The following is a 16615-nucleotide window of genomic DNA, read 5'->3' as shown; positions in this document are numbered from 1 at the left end:
CAAGTAAGAGCCCAGACTCTCTTAGTTATTATCAGTCATTGGTGAGACGATCTAGAGGTCTCTTCATCCCTGAGATCTATCTTAAGAAGAACTTGTCCTTCGTGTTCTTGAAAAAAAGAAGAATTTGTTCTCCGTGTTCTTGAATAAGAAAGACCATGTTCTTGGAGAAGTAAAATATTTTTGCCCAAAGCCAGAAGTGGTTGTTGATATTCAAATAAGTGTTCTTCGTTCTTACAATTTAATTTTAAATAACAAATGTCTTTCACATGTTCTTCATAGAGTATTCTTAGCACATGAGAAATTCTTGAAATAGAAACATTTCTAAATCAAGAAAATGCAAAGACCTAAACCAACCAATAAATACGATCATAAATTACATATAGATCGAGATCTCATATATATATATATATATATATATATATAGAGAGAGGTTAGAACGAAAACTGAACGTCAACTCTAACTAAAAACTGACAGTGGTACATAATAAGTAATTATCCTTTAGTTAATTATTGTAACCAAGTTATAAACAGTTTACCAATTGAAATTCTATATATAAAATGTAATAATGAAAAGTTAAAAGAACAATAAATACGATCATAAATTACATATAGATCGAGATCTAATTTTTTCATATTTATCTCATTTTTTCATAATGGCATAAATGACGAGGCCGCATACAACACACAAAGATGAAAAGATGAGCATTCTTAACCCATTTAGGTTACAAATAGAGTAAAATGTGCCAATAAAACATAGTTTTATGATCAATTTTACTCTCTTGGATGGTAGTTCTAAGCAATAGTTTAGGCTAGAACAGACAGTAGGCTTCCTAATCTTTATGCATGCTAGGGCTAATAGGGTCAAAACAATGCCACTTAGCATCCTAGATAAGAAGCTAGTTGGTAGCTGATTGTTCCCAAAAGCTATCAAACAAGAAAGAAACAGGACATAAAACAGTACCATTAATGCTTTCCACAAGAACTGTCATCCTCATCCTCCTCTAGTTGGGGAAGCCAAAGAAATCCTACCTCTGGCTGGGGAAGCCATAGAAACCCCATCAATGGAAGGCCCTCCTCTAAATGGGGACGCCAAAGAAATCCCATCAATGAAAGGCTTGGAGACATCCCAACATGAGAGATGAGATGAGAAGAGATTGGGGTACTCTTTTGAGAAACCATGCATGCAAGATCAATTCTTTAATGAAGACTGATGTATTTTATAGAAAGTAAAATATGATAGATAACGTAATTTAAACCAACTTATATCAACTTATTAGCGCACCCAACCCTTCAACCATTAGCTGTCACATCAGGTGTCCATTCGAATCTAAGAACCACGTAAAGAGCTCTTGGATGCCTAGCCACCCCCATTTTGCCAAATGGGGTACCTTCCAACCACCCCTTTTCCAAACAAATTTTTTTTTTTTAATTTCATTTAATTAAATTTTTTTTTAATGTTTTTAATTTTTTTTTTAAAAAAAAAAATTATTTTTTTATTTTTAATTAGGTATATGGACACGTGTCGAGTTTTTAGGGGCGCTAATGTGGATTTTCGTCAAACACAAACACAATTCGGACAACAAACATGATTCAGAGTTATTTACCGTGGGCATGACAGAACAATCAATTTTAAGCAGCTCAGAAACAACTCTAAAGAGTATCCTTTGGCATGAAAATCAAAATGTTCTAATTCCAACGAAAGCCCTATGTATGAAAGCGATGATGTGAATGTTCATTTGGAAATATGTCCTAAACAAGAAAAGAATAATGTTTGGTATTCTGTTCTTGACACATTTGAGAGAGGAGAAATTCTTGAAATAGAAACATTTCAAAATCAAGAAAATGCGGAGACCTAAACCAACCAATAAATACGATCATAAATTACATATAGATCGAGATCTCATTTTCTCATATATATATATATATATAAGAAAAGACTGGATAGATACCCCGGAAATAGATAAGACTCATCAACGAACTCTTTATCCCTCTTTTTCCATCTAATTAAATTGGTTTATGTTCATTTTAGTATAACAAGATGGTTATAAATCCTTTATTTTTTTCAACCCAATCGCTCTTTTGATTTTGGAAATTTGTAAAAAAATATTTTTATCAATATACTGCTTTTTCTACACATTCATCCCCACACTCTAATGGAGAATATATACGAATAATCATGATTTATAAAAAATAAAAATTTAAAATTTAAAAAATTAAAAAAAATTTTTTAAAAAAAATCGATAATCTAATCCACTTATGGTAAAAACATTTTCTGCATCAAGCACTCATATATTTTTAACGTTTAATTATATCGGGTAATCATTCATTAATGCGTTCCACAAGAATTGTCATGCTCATCCTCCTCTAGTTGGGGAAGCCAAAGAAACCCCATCAATGGAAGGCCCTTCTCTAGCTGGGGACGCCAAAGAAATCCCATCAATGGAAGGCTTGGAGACATCTTCATCTTCTCTTCCTTTAGGCTGGGAAGCTAGCTGGGAGATGCCATCATCTCATCCTCCTCCATCAGGCAAGGAATCCAGCCGAGACACACCATCATCTCCTCATCCTCCAAGCTCATCTCCTAGTCCTTGAAGCTGGAGACCTTCTAGGAATTCGTATAGAAATGCAATTGGAATTTCAACTTGAGAGATGAGATGAGAAGAGATTGGGGAACTCTTTTAAGAAACCATGCATGCAAGATCAATTCTTTAATGGAGACGAGTGTATTTTCTAGAAAGTAAAATATGATAGGTAACGTACCTTAAACCAACTTATATCAATTTATTAGCGCACCCACCCCTTCAACCATTAGCTATCACGTCAGGTGTCCATTCGAATCTAAGAACCACGTAAAGAAACTGTTTCATGCCCATTTGAATACAAGAACCACATAAAGAAATGAAACTGTTTGATGCCCATTTGAATCCAAGAACCATGTAAAGAAGTTGTTTGATGCCCAGACACCCTCATTTTGCCAAATGGGGTGGCTTCCGGCCACCCCTTTTCCAAACAATTTTTTTTTTTTTTTTTTAATTTAGTTTAATTAAAAAAAATTTAATGTTTTTATTTTAAAAAATTATTTTATTTTTTATTATGTATATGGACACATGTCAAGTTTTAAAGGGCACTGATGTGGATTTCTGTTGAATTTTGGACGAAAGTTAGACAGAGGTACTATTTTGCAACTTGAGGGTGGTTCAGTCACCTCCAAGGGCCCTTGGGGATGGTTCAACTAACCCTAAAACGGCAGGGGTGCTTTAGCCACCCCTTTTCCAAACAATTTTTTTTTTTTTTAATTTAATTTATTTTTATTTTTAATGTTTTTAATTTTAAAAATTTATTTTTTAATTTTTAATTAGGTATATGGAGACGTGTCGAGTTTTTAGGAACGCTGACGTGAATTTCCGTCAAATTTTGGACAAAAGTTAGACCATCTTCGTTTTTATGTATACCCGAGGTATCCTTTGTGATAAAAATTAAACTCTAAAGGGTTAAAAATAAAGTTGTTAAACTACACGGGGCAAAAATGTATTTAAAACCTTTTTTTTTATTTTTTAGACAAAGATTTCACAGAGACATAATAAAGAACAGAGGTTTTTAACATATTTTATGTGGGTATTTTTGAAAAAAATTTTCATTCCCATTCAAAAATTTGGTAATTATTGCGCCAAATATTTGTTATGCAAAGATTTTTTTTTTCCCCATTTTTAGATTATGCGTTTTTTAAATCGTAATACCAAACACTTTGCGTTTTGTATTTTTTTTTTTTCTTTTAAAAATGCAAATTATTCTTACGAAATTGCAATTCCAAACGCACCCTAAGAATAACCAAGAATGTGGGTTCTTATCTTGCTTTTTAAAACTTAAACTTATTCTTGAGAACTCAAGAATATTATATTCTTTGTAAATACTAAAGAATTGAAGTAATGGTGTGTTTTAGGAATACTAGAGGAGGGGGAGAACTAGTCTATGTGAGACTAGTAGTAGTGGACTTGGGCTTGGGTTTTATCCCAAGCCCAATCTCCCATACATGCATCTCATGCATTATTTTTCTCTACCCATGTTTTAATAAATAATAATAATAATAATAATAATAATAATAATAAACTTTACTTAATTTTTATGAACTTTCATCACATTTGTAATTATTCCCTTAAACTCCAAAAACTCTCAATTTAAGGTACTCATCTTTCAATTTTTTTCAATTTTTCTTCTCCACTAGGATTTAAAGGAAAATCCTAACGGAGGGATGTCAAGGTTTCCAAAATACCCCTCATTTTTTTAGGAAAAAAAATGAATTAAAATCGCAAGGATTTAGACGTTGATCATGAATTAATGAAATTTATAAAAATACCCACACCCGAATCTTCTAAAATTATTTTATATAGTTCTTTTTTTATATAAAAGAAACAGGGTATTTTGTGAATTTTGACAAGATTTAACAGGGTAGTTATAAGTTTTAGTGTGTTTTTTTTTTTTTTACATGTCCGCACATAAGGGGGGAGAGGAATTCGAACTAGTGACCTCTGCTTCATTAGGTGTGGTCCTAGCCGATTGAGCTACCTCTTAGAGACATAATTTTAGTATTCTAGTATGCCACTTATGGCAACTCTTGGTGTACATAATGACATTAGTGGTAAAGTTGTAATAACTTAATAAGGTTATGTTATGAAGTTGTGATTTTAGTAGAATTAAGATGAATTTGTTGTGCTAAAAAGAAAAGAAAAATTCTACACTTAGTCTTTTGTTGCGAGTGTGTTGATAAGTAGAAGTGCTACGTGGAAAATCTAGATATTATCCACTATATTGTTGGAAGATAAGTGGTTATAGAGTTTTTATCAAGAGTACATTAATATATACATAGTTGAACATCACTCTAACCCAAAAGCCAAACCTCATGGGCTAAGGTTCACTTAAATATATTAACTACTCTTTTCTTTTATATTTTCTCAATGTGAGACTCAACACTCACAAGTACACTCACAACAATCTTACACTTACTTGTGAGTCTCTTCACATTGAAAACTCCCCCTCACTTGTGGGTTTTTTAACATTTCCAAGAGTAACTCGCGTCAAGAATTGCGGAAGTGAACACAACTCTAAACCCAACGTCTCCCTAGACACCTGAACATGAAGCTAACCATGGCTATGATACTCCTTGTTGAGAAATAACTGGGTTATGGAGTTTTTACCAAGAGTATATTAATATACATGGATCCGGTTTAGGTGCAGTAGCTTAAAACTACTGCACCATGCGGTAGTGCGGTAGTTGGGCAATAAAAAAATAATTTTTTTAAATAAAAATTAAAAGAAAAATAAAAATATTAAAAAACTACAACTATGAAAAAAAAAAAAATAAAAGAGAAAGAAAAATAATAATCAAAGGGGTGGCCCAAGGCCGGTATGGCGGTGGCCGAAACCACCCCTAGGCCCTTGGGGGTGGTCCGGCCACTCCCAAAACCCAAACATATATATATATACACACATATATAGGTGGCCAGACCACCCCCCACCCCCAAGGGCTAGTTTTGGCCAAAAAAAAATTTTTTATTGCCCAGGGTCGTTTTGGGCTACCGCACTAAGCCGGAGCCAATATACATAGTTGAACATCACTCTACCTCAAAAGCTTAAACTAATGAGATAAGGTCCACTTAGATATATTAATTACTATTTTTCTTTATATTTCTTCAATGTGGGACTCAACATTCACAAGTGCATTCATAACATATATGGCTTATATTTATGTTTGGTTCATCGTTTGAAAAATGGACTGATCTCATCTTGTTAAGATTAGCCCATCAAAACAAATTTCTCCTTTTTTAACTGTTGTCACCTATTATCAAGATGGATCCAGTAGTTTTGCTCAAGCCACATTACACTCTTTGTGCACCCACCTGACACGAAAATAAACAGGTTAAGCGGGTTAACCCGATTTTGACCCATACCCGTTTAGATTAAACCCAAATTCACAAGCTTCATGTTTTTATTCCATATATATATATATATATATAAACATCTCATATTTTTAAGAGACCATGAAATTGGAATTTAGTCCACTATACGTAACTGCGAAACAGCTAGCAGATGAGTGAGACGTGGATGGATAGAGAAAGGATTTCCACATTTCTTCTTTCTTTCTTTCTTTTTTTCTTTTTAAGAAATTTGCTTTTTTTCTGAGAGGTCGTTGTTTTGCTTTGTTTGACAACTGATGGTCGCTCAAATCTACACACGTGGGACCTGTAGAGCGCGTCTCACGTGCGACGTGTTGAAGCTCACCTCAGAGAAAAACATTTGGATTGTCTGTCATTTGAAAATGTTATTTTATTTTTTAATTTTTTTCCACCAATCAAAACTCAAAAGTGCATGATGTTGAACGTGTTTCGGCATTTGATTGCGAGAAGCTTTGAAATGCAGAAAAACGAGAAAACAGAACACGGTTTACAGTTGGAGAACACCAAATAATGAAATAATGGGTTGGTTGGTGAAGCAAATGATGCCCTCTGTTTTCTCCCCTACAAAGGAAGACACCAACCATAGTTGAAAAAAGACTTCTTCCAACAAAGGTAAAATCCAAAATCCACAATGAAAAAAAATGGAATATGGAAATCTCAAAAGCGACGAATAAGTAGTAAGACATTCTCATTAGATCTAAAGTTTGACTTCTTTGGGATATAAATAAACTCTTGGAGTTATGTTTGCCTGGAAAAGTCAGAATCTTACTCGATCTATGTAGAGGAGGTAAGATAGGTATACGAAAATTCTAAACAGTTGGACCAAGCGATAAGGGTCTTGGTCTTGGTTGCTATTCCATTAAGGATCCGTTTGGGTTTGCGATTTTAAAATATACGATTTGAAAAAGTGATTTTTAAAAGCGCAATTAAACATTTGGCAAAATCATAGTTTGACTTTTAAAATCGCAATTTATCTTTTAAAATTGTGCGTTTTTAAAAAAAGGATCTGGCTTACATGCTGTTATTAAAATAACAGCATGTATGCTGTAGTTTAATCAATGGTCAAGATTAAATCTTAAAATTGACTTAATTTTAGAAGCTTTTAATAAAAGAGGGAAAATGAAAAGAAATTTTAAAATATTCAATCTTGACCATTGATAAACTACAGCATACATGCTGTTATTAAAATAACAGCATGTAAGCCGGATCCTTAAAAAAACACATACTTATCTGCGATATGAAAATGTAAATTTGTTACGTTTTTCAAATCGCAATTTTAAAAAGATGCAATCGCAAACGATCTAATTTTTGCGATTTAGTTTAAAATCGCACTTGTGTTTATAAAATTGTAATGTCAAATGTACCCTAAGTCTAAGGTTTGAATTCTCTTGAATGCAAACAATTTTTTGGAGCCACACTTGTCCAGCAAAGTCAAAATCTTACCCGATTCGTGTGGAGAAAATACTTTACACGAAATATGTTTAATAGAAGTGTGTACACGAAATGACTATGTCTTCAAGGAATTATTCGTCAAAATAAAATTTTTTACAAAAGGAAAAAGGGTGATGGAATAGTGGGAGCTTGGTTAATAACAAACAACCTCTTAAATCTGTGAAAACATTCTTTAATGGTGGGGTCTTTTTGTGCTCATCGTTTGGTGGGAAAAAACCATATCTATGCTGATTCGTGGACACTAGAAGCTTTTATGTTCAATCAAGAACATGGATTTCAGGATTTGATTGTGACAAATGACCTGCAAATTCCCTTCTCTGTTTCTTTTCTTTTCTTTTTACTAGTAGCTTAGGTTAGTAGAAGCATCATGTGTAGAACAGAGCTATAACCTTACTCACTTGGTCTAGTTTTTGAAAAGAAAGGGTAATAACTTTGCAATGGTGATTGATTTTTCCTACCTATAGAGCTTCCATCATTTTCCTTTCTTTAATCATTAGAACTTGTGAGAAAGCTATAATCTATCACACTACAACATTTCCATTTTGAAGGGATTTGCATTTCGTAAATTGCTCCAAATGAATCGGTTTGAAAATATTATTTAGCTCGATGATAATTTCAAGTTTGAAACAAATTAAACCAACTGAACTTGAATGTTCAAATATTCAACTCAATTGAACCATAGATTTAGGTTGTTGGAGAACATAGAAAAAAAGAAGAGAAAAGACACAAATATTTAAGTGGTTCTACCTTAGTTAATAATATCCAATAAAGCTTCATTTTTTTTATATTAATTAATTTGTCTATAATTGTGTTATAATGGGGTGTATTTATAAAGTACAAACTGTACAATGTGTAAAGGAATCCAAAGAATTGTAATATTTGATAAAGATAACATATAATGAAAAAAAAAAAAAAATTATTTGAATTATAACACTATTGTATTATGAGTCAAGTCAATAAATATGTACTAATTTTAAAATTATTATAAGGTAGAAGTAGACATTTTTTTTTAAAAAAAAAAAAAACTTAATCTAATTTTCCAAAGTATTTCAAATTTAAACAACAAAATTTGCATGTTCTAAAGATTAAGAAAAGATAAACAAAAAAGTGGTACCAGCGAAGCCTAATCTGCCCTGTTCTTTTTATGTTTATGTGTTTTCCGACCACTCACCAGTTGTTTCTGCAAAAATCTTAGGTAAATGGATCCAGCATGGGCCACCTAAGCATGAATAAAACAGCCAAAATTATATATATATATATATATATATATATATATATATTTAAAAAAATTATATATATATATATAAACAAAATTATATCAATCCCTAGAGATGTAGCAATATGATTGGGCCTTAATAAACTTTTGGGAGACAAAACTGCCACATGAGCCTCCATTACTCTGCATAAAAAACTTCATATCATTACTGTTTATATATATATATATATATATTATTTTTTGTTTTTGGTAAGCAACGTAAGTGTATATATTTGTTAAATACAATGCACCACATTCAAAGCATCTTTCTAGGAATTAAACTACACTAAGCTGCAGACCAATAATAGACCCCTTAATATAATATTTGATTAAGGCTGCAATGCAGAAAGAAATCTTTTGCTGAACCCCAGAAACTGGATTTTCAACTAAAAGGCAATTATAAAAAGATTAAATCTTTTTTTTATTATTTTATTTTATGGGTATCTTTACAAACCTGAATTCCACTACATACCCTTTTTTTTCTGTATTCAAAAAATATATTTAAAAGTGGGAGGAGAGGGTAAAAGCTCTCTATGATTCATTGGGCCTAGTCAGAATCTCACCATTGCCAACCTGGGATTCTTTTGGATGCCATTTTTATTAATTAAAAAAATAAATTTTTAACCTTTATTAAAGGAGTGGTTCTAAGTTGTAACCCTTTTTTCCTTCATTCATTTTTCTATTCTGCACAGTAAAAAGGGGAACAGAAGCTTCTGGTTTTTGTTTGGTTAATTATGAAAATTACAGGAGCCCTAAAATGTGCCAGAAATTATGGTTGACCTGACCCCCTGCTCAAGCTAAACCAAATGTCATAATCATTCAAATTTAAGACTTTTTTTTTGAGTGCAGATCCCCTCATACACAGCTGGTTACAACACAAAATGGAATCATATCTACTAGATTACATGATTTGACAGTTAATAGTATGAAATTGACATGACCCAAATATAATTTAATTAGAATAATCACCAAATTTCTTACACTGTTGGTATAATAAATGTCTGTAAGACAAAATGGCCAACAAAGCTGTAGGAAAAAACTCTTCACTAATTAGCACTGTAATTGTTATCTTACATGTGGTGCTGTTAAGACTTTTGCACCAGAAGACAGAACTGATCTGGGATTTTACACTGGATTCTTCTTCTTCTTCTTCTTCTTTTTTTAATTTAAAAGAACCCTAAAAAAAAATTAGACAACAAAATCACATTGACAAGAGAAAAAAGAAAAAAAAAGTTCACTTCATTAGACCTAAGGATGAATGGCTTGGAGTAAATCTCTTGTATATACAGAAGCCTCTGTTTTCCCTCTGGGTGGCCTTGAATTGATGAGTGAAATCAGAGCTCAACTTTCATATGTGCGCCTGCATGATAAGAATGCTTATCATGGATCACAATTTTGTGGGTTGGACTAACTTTCAAAGGAAAACTGATTTCCTCATTATTTTTTCCTCACCATGGAAGCTTTGTGGCTGCAATGCTGTTTCCCGGTTACCAAAACCCATTTGTACAATGGTTTGCAGGTCATCTTCACCGAACATTGTATACTGGAAACAAACAAACAAACAACAAAGAGTTAGATTTTTGCAGATTCTTTTGGTTGAGGAAGCTGTCAAAATTGCTTACTTGAGAAACAGTGTCGCTAAATCCATTGAGTGGAGGCAATTGCAATGGGTCCACAGAGGATTGGGTCACTGTCCCATTAGAAATATTGGCATTCAGTGCTTCATTTTGCTGGGGCTGATGACCATAAAAAGCTGATGCCGAGGAATCTAATGGGAATATTGGATGCTGCAAAAGGTTGTTTGATTGAAATATCTGGAAAAAAAAAAATGCAAGGAAAACCCACTTCAGGAAAACTATAATTGCTAAAAAGAAAGCTATTGCCTTAAAAGAACAAACTTACATCTTTGTGGATTAGATTATCCAAGTTGAAATCCAGCCTGGTGTTGACAGAAGCCAATTTCATGGAGAGGAACTGCAACAAAACATACCCAATGAGCAAAGAAGCTTGAATTTGCAAACACAATTCACACCCAAATGTTGATTTACCTCAACTTGACGTTGCAACGACTGGACGTAGTTGATAATTTCGTCGAGCATCAGTGCTTTTCCGGTGACCTGAAATGGGAAAATCACAGGCCATATATAAGAAAAAGACACATTCGTGTACTTCGACCCAACTTTTTGTTCAAAATTCTGAATTTTCTTCTCTCTCAGACCTTATTGCAACCGGGTACAAGATCTTGGAGAAGCTTCATCCTTTCGCTGATCTTCTCTCTTCGGACCTGTCAAAAACACGTAATATAAGACAATGTCAATCTTGAAAAGCTTGGCAAGGCGTAATGTGACGATCTGCAGAGGATTGAGCCATGAATATCTTACTCTTTCAGCGAGACTGTGGCTGTCAGTAGCCTGACCCCTTCTGGCTCTTACATGAATATAGTCCTTAGGAGCCTCCGGAGGCTTTGTGTTGTTAGTCTTGGCATCTTGCTCTTCCCCTGCACTTCCTCTGGTTTCCTCTGCTTTAACAGGGCCATTTTCATTTCCATCAGGCTCGCTGGGCTTGCATCGCTTTGCATTCGAATTATCATTAGCTTCAGCAACCTAAAAGCAAAGTAATCTCTCGGATTTAACAATTGCTCGACCTTATCAAAATCGGAAAAATTGGATAAAATTGACTTGCTGGTCTGTACCTTTGTAGCATTTGCAAATGGGGATAATGCAGGCTCCTTTGCTTTTCCCTTGGAAGCTGCTTTTCTTTTCCTGGAATTCGAATCGTGGGTACCCTTTAACCCTGTCTCCCCGTTGGGAATTTGTTCCGAGACAGTGGATTCCTCTTGAGAATTTGCCAGTTCAGGAGAATTGTTGCTTTCCTGGGCACCCATTTGAGATCCGACTGCTTTCAGAGAAGGACTACTCGCAACTCGGTGTAAGAGATTGGATTTATAAGGGACTTCAGCGTTGTTCGGGACGAATTGGGTTGTCCGACCATTGAAGCTCCTGCTGCCAAAGCGGGAGAACCTGGCAGCCCTCTCAGCAAATCCAGGGTCAGCAGAGAACTCTGCCACACTGGAATTCAAAGGCATTGGTTTTCCCGAATTGGGTGAGCTTTTTTCGTTCACCAAGTGTTTGATCATGGTCACGCCTAGCTTAGGAGGAGAATTCAAAGGAGTGGTGTAAGCAGAAGTGTTGGCACTGTTGTAAGAAGTTGCTGCTGCAATCGTAGCATTTCCCAACAAGGGCCCAGAATGCGGCGAGATCTCACCGGAGTTACCAATGTTTCCCAGCTTTCCTATCAACTCCCTGATCACAAAACTGTCGTTAGGCACGTTGGTGTTTGATGCTGCAGGCGACGACACCATTGAACTCAGGGCTGAATCGAAGTGAACACCGTGATCCGCCGACGTTTCCCAGCTGGGATTCAACAAGCAATCCGAAGATTGGTCGGTCCCTTGAATGTCCATGGCCGATGAAAGAGAGTGCCAAGTGGGCATTCCAGCATTCAGAAAAAACTCATGCTCCATGGAGAAACAGTCAAAACAGGCACACACACACAAAAAAAAAAAGATGCAGTTTGTGCTAATTGGGATATGTTGAAACTTGATGATGATTTAGCAATAAAAGGTCACCACAACTTGTTGAAAGTTTTGGGCTTCTTTTTCTTGAAAAAAAAAAGAAAAAAAAGGCAAGGTGGTGTGGCAAAGAGAAGCAGAGGAGAGGTTGGAATGATTGAATGTGGGTTCAATATGATTGCATTTGAGCTGAAATGGGACGTGTTGGGTGGGAAAGGAGAATATGTTTGGTGAAGAAAAGCTCAGGCAGAGCGAGAAGAGAGAGAGGGGGGAAGGGGATTGGTTGTATGGCGATGGAGTTAAATAGGCAAAATTTGTTTGACATTTTTTTCATTTTTTATTGTTGTAAATTCCTTTTTTTTTTCTTCTCTCTATCCGTAAAGGGCGGAGCGAGGGAGGTGCTGCCGGGCATTGGACGTCGAAGAAGAACACAACGTCCAATCCATCTCTAGAAAGTAGAAATAATCTATACGTTGGTCATGAAGTGTGTGTTTCCTTCTTTTCTTTTTCTTTTTTTTTTTTTTTTTTTTTTTTGTTGACTGTCTAAAAAATTAGATCAACTCCAATCGATGATTTTAGCATATGCAGAACCATTTGAGTAGGAATAATATTACATTTATTCTCACTTTTTTATACAATTTTGCCGGTCTAAAAGCCACTTGTGGGTATGAAAAAACGAGTGTAAAGAAGTTGAAGTAAATATAGCATTACTCTTTCTCTTAGACAATATAACAAAAATGTTTGTGTTTCGAGTTTGAATCGTGTTAAGACATGAGAATAAGACTATAAAGCTTAACCCTAACTCGATTTATTTCATTAAACGGGTCAAACTCATAAACCAAAACTTTCTAATTTCGTATTGAGTTTGTGTCGGGTTCATGAGTTATATCAAAAATTGTCAACCATTATGTCATGTGTCAAGTTCTGTTATGTCAAGACATAGATATAAGACTATATAGGACAACCCTAATCTGACCCATTTAATTAACGAGTTAGGCTCATCAACCCCAATTCTTTAATTTCGTGTTAAGTAGTCGTATCAAAAATTGTCAACTCTATCACAATCTTATTTAGTAGAGTAATCTTTATATAACTTTATTGGTCAGACCTTCAACTTGACATTAGTATCGAACCGTAAATATAAAATTATATAAATTAACAAATTCTAACCCATTAATTTTTTTGTTCCATCACTTATCAAATTGCCAAGTATAACTTGTAATGGAAGCGTGTACAAATTTATAGATAGAGGGTTTTGATGTAAGCATTATGCAGAACAGCCCGGATATGAATTGGCGTGCATTACAAGAAAACATGAATGGGAGTCATTTGTTGAGGTCCACAATATCAACTTATTTGTCATGAAAAATAAATAAATAAATAATAATAATAATTTTTTTTTTTAAAAAAAAAAAGGTCCATAATTAATGGCAACGAATAGTTCATTGACTCACTTCTCCAATTGACCAATCACAAGTCGAATGCCCTAAAATATATGAATGCCTCGGTTGATGGGTCCTCTCTAGATTTGCTGTGACTTCGAGTGTAGTGATTAATAACTTTCTTTTATATTGCTTATAAAAAATATATTCTTTTATTTTAGCCTTGGAAGGTTTTAATAATATTCTTTCAACACAAATTTTGATGAAATCATACGCCTATAAGATCATTCAAGACATTGGGATATTCTTAGCGGTGGAAATTTGCAAACCAGCGTGCTCGTAGTAAAACATTTATATAAAATTATATAGATTAACTCTAATTAAACATATTTAATTAAACGGATCAAATTATCTAACACTAACCTATTACTTTTGTATGCATTTGTTTCGGTTTACAGGTCATGTCAAAAATTGTCAGATTTAAATATCGCGTATTGAATATAAGTATAAAGATGAACATTAAATTGACTAACTTAATTAAACTGATTAAACTTCTCAATCCTAACCCATTAATTTCATAAAGGTTTGTATCAGTTCGCGGGTAGTATCAAAACTTGTCAGTTTTAAATACCATGTGTCGAGTATAAGTATAAGAAGCAATTTTGACTAATTCAATTAAATAAGCTAGACCCATCAACTCTAATCAATTAGTCTTATATTGAATTTGTATCAAATTTACGAATCATTTAAGAAAATTGACTGTCTTAAATATACTACTAATTTAGGTTATAAGCCATAAATAGGTCTTGAATGTTTGATTTTTATATATGCATCTATGGCTTATAACCTCATAACTTTAACTATACTTTTCTCAGAGCTTTTTGTTATGTGATGTAAGAGCATTATGCACGTAATCCTTATTCAATTGATGAGACCAAAAAGATTTTCCTTAAAAAAAAATTTAGGTTCTAAAGTGCTTTTTCTAAATTTAGGGGTCTATTTGGTAATGCTAAACACTATTCATAAAAAAAACTTGGTCATCATTTGGCAACAGCCCGTTTTTATTCATCAACAAAAAAATTCAACTCTCAACATTCTTATTTTTTACATCACATCAATCACTTTTTATTTATATTCAAATAAAAAAAAATCAATACAAAACTAAAATTTTTCATTTTTCCATATCAAACATTCATATTTTTTCTTTTTTATATAAAACATTCTTACTTTTTTTTTTTTTTTTTTTTTCACATCAATCAATTTTTGCTACAATTAATGTCTACTAAACCCCAAAAGCTAGCCTTTCCCAAACCGAGCCTTAATTCCCAACACTTTAACATTTTTTATTATATCAATCACTTCTTCATATAAAATATTTGTACTTTTTTTTTTTACTTCAATCAATTTTTACTAAAATAGAAAACACAAAAAAGCCCCAAAACTGTTACCAAACAGAGCTTAGGTCCTTAAGTGATTAATTTGTGACATGACCTAGGTTTCTAATTCATTGGGCCCCACATTTAGCGCACCTCAAAAAATTGTAGGATTTGTGGGGTAATTTGAACGAATGATTTATTTCTCCCTCCTATTGGTTGGGTAATTTCGAAGAAACCCAATTTTAAATTTAACAATGATTGGAGTCAACACACTTGGGGGGTTTATTTAGGGTTAAAAACTTAAAAAGTCAAAAGTAAATTTTACTGGATTTTTTATTGGCTGGTTAATTCTAGACTAGTTTTTATTATTAGAAAAATACATATTTTATGAGAGTAAAAAAAATATTAAAATATAATAATATTTGTTTAACGTGTTTAGGCCGAGTCAATCATTGCATTAAATTCCCAACTCGGCGGTTAACCCGGCTCCGGTCGGGTTCACATAACAAGCCGGCTGACTACCTGGCTTCCACGGCTCGGCAATCGGCAGTCGGCACCGGTTTCTAGGTAACAGTTAAAGCTGTTTCCCAGCCTCAAGGCATGGAAGAACATCTTTTCTCCCCCCAATCAGGTTTGATTACTTCCTCCTCATGTCTATGCTGCTTCACATTCTCTTGTTACGTGTCCACGTCAAAGTGTTCTTCCGGTGCACGGATCTTTCATCAACTCTATCTCCGACATTTTGGACTACATTTTGGTAATTACTGTTAAAATGGATAAATGTAACATTAAAAGTGAAAGATTTTAGTAAGGTTATACTTAGCTAGAAAGAACACATTGCATATCTAGACCCACGGCTAGGGGTGGGCATCTGTCGGTGTCAGCCAAAGTCGAAACAAAAACAAGTCAACCGCACTAAAGTCGGTAAAGTCGGTAAATTCATCAACTTTACTGACCAACAGGTATTTCCGACACTAACAAGCCGGTTCGGTGTCGATTGGTACATTCGGTTTGGGCTGGGCCGTATTGGGCCTATTGGACCTATCCATTTGGGCCTAATTGGGACTAATGGATAGGAGTAGACGACCGTTTTCGAGGACAGAGAGAAGAGTGCGACCTTCGATGGACTGTGAAAACAGAGACGAATAATCAGCTACAATTTGTAAATCGAATCACAAACATATTATAAATCAATTCATCAAACAAGACGAAGAATACCTCGTTCTCGTTGGGAGTAGACGACCGTCGTTGGGGACCCAAGACAGCGACCTTCAATGGCTGTGCCTGTGCAATTGCGAGTGAGAGTGAGAGGCGGAGATGAGAGGAGAGTGACAGGGAAAGGAAGAGATGAGAGGAGAGTGACCGTCAATAGAGAGAGGAGGATATGAGAGTGAGGTGCGGCTAGGGTTGGGGGAAATGGGTTAGGGCTGAGCAAAATATATATATATATATATATATATATATATTGGCATATGCTACTCAAAACGGCGTTGTTTTGACATATCAATATGACGTTGTTTTGAAAGTCTGTAAAAGTCAGGTCGGTAAAGTCGAAAACCGGTATAAAAAAAAAAAATCCTTCCGCCTACCAATTAACAATTGTCAGTATAAGAAAATCCATTCCCCCTA

At 34.2% G+C, this 16615-nt stretch overlaps 1 protein-coding gene across 3 annotated transcripts; it reads right to left on the bottom strand.

Annotated features, from left to right (window-relative positions):
- Positions 1–9578: 9578 nt before the first annotated feature.
- Positions 9579–12528, bottom strand: LOC132188646 (transcription factor bHLH62-like). 3 transcript variants are annotated; one of them, XM_059603175.1, is made up of 8 exons: positions 11350–12528; positions 11039–11260; positions 10876–10941; positions 10706–10774; positions 10560–10631; positions 10280–10471; positions 10110–10200; positions 9579–10017 (listed from the first exon to the last, which is right to left on the bottom strand). In XM_059603175.1, exons 1-8 carry the CDS (start codon positions 12178–12180, stop codon positions 9992–9994), a joined length of 1569 nt encoding a protein of 522 aa, XP_059459158.1. In that variant the 5' UTR covers positions 12181–12528; the 3' UTR covers positions 9579–9991. The 3 variants fall into 3 exon arrangements, with proteins under 3 accessions (XP_059459158.1, XP_059459165.1, XP_059459150.1); XM_059603182.1 differs by having other exon boundaries at positions 9579–10200; positions 10280–10444; XM_059603167.1 differs by having other exon boundaries at positions 9579–10200; positions 11350–12526.
- Between the last annotated feature and the right edge of the window lie 4087 nt (positions 12529–16615).

This window comes from Corylus avellana, chromosome ca1 (genome assembly GCF_901000735.1).
Source record: "Corylus avellana chromosome ca1, CavTom2PMs-1.0".
Classification (NCBI taxonomy): domain Eukaryota; kingdom Viridiplantae; phylum Streptophyta; class Magnoliopsida; order Fagales; family Betulaceae; genus Corylus; species Corylus avellana.
This window is presented reverse-complemented; position numbering and strand designations above follow the sequence as displayed.

Bases quoted from the DNA above. Each gene is read 5' to 3' on its own strand.
- LOC132188646 (XM_059603167.1), bottom strand. From the start codon at position 12,180: ATGGAGCATGAGTTTTTTCTGAATGCTGGAATGCCCACTTGGCACTCT. The intron at 11,261-11,349 runs GTACAGACCAGC...CTTTGCTTTTAG, and splicing joins CATTTGCAAATGCTACAAAG to GTTGCTGAAGCTAATGATAA. The intron at 10,201-10,279 runs GTAAGCAATTTT...GTTTGTTTCCAG, and splicing joins TTAGCGACACTGTTTCTCAA to TATACAATGTTCGGTGAAGA.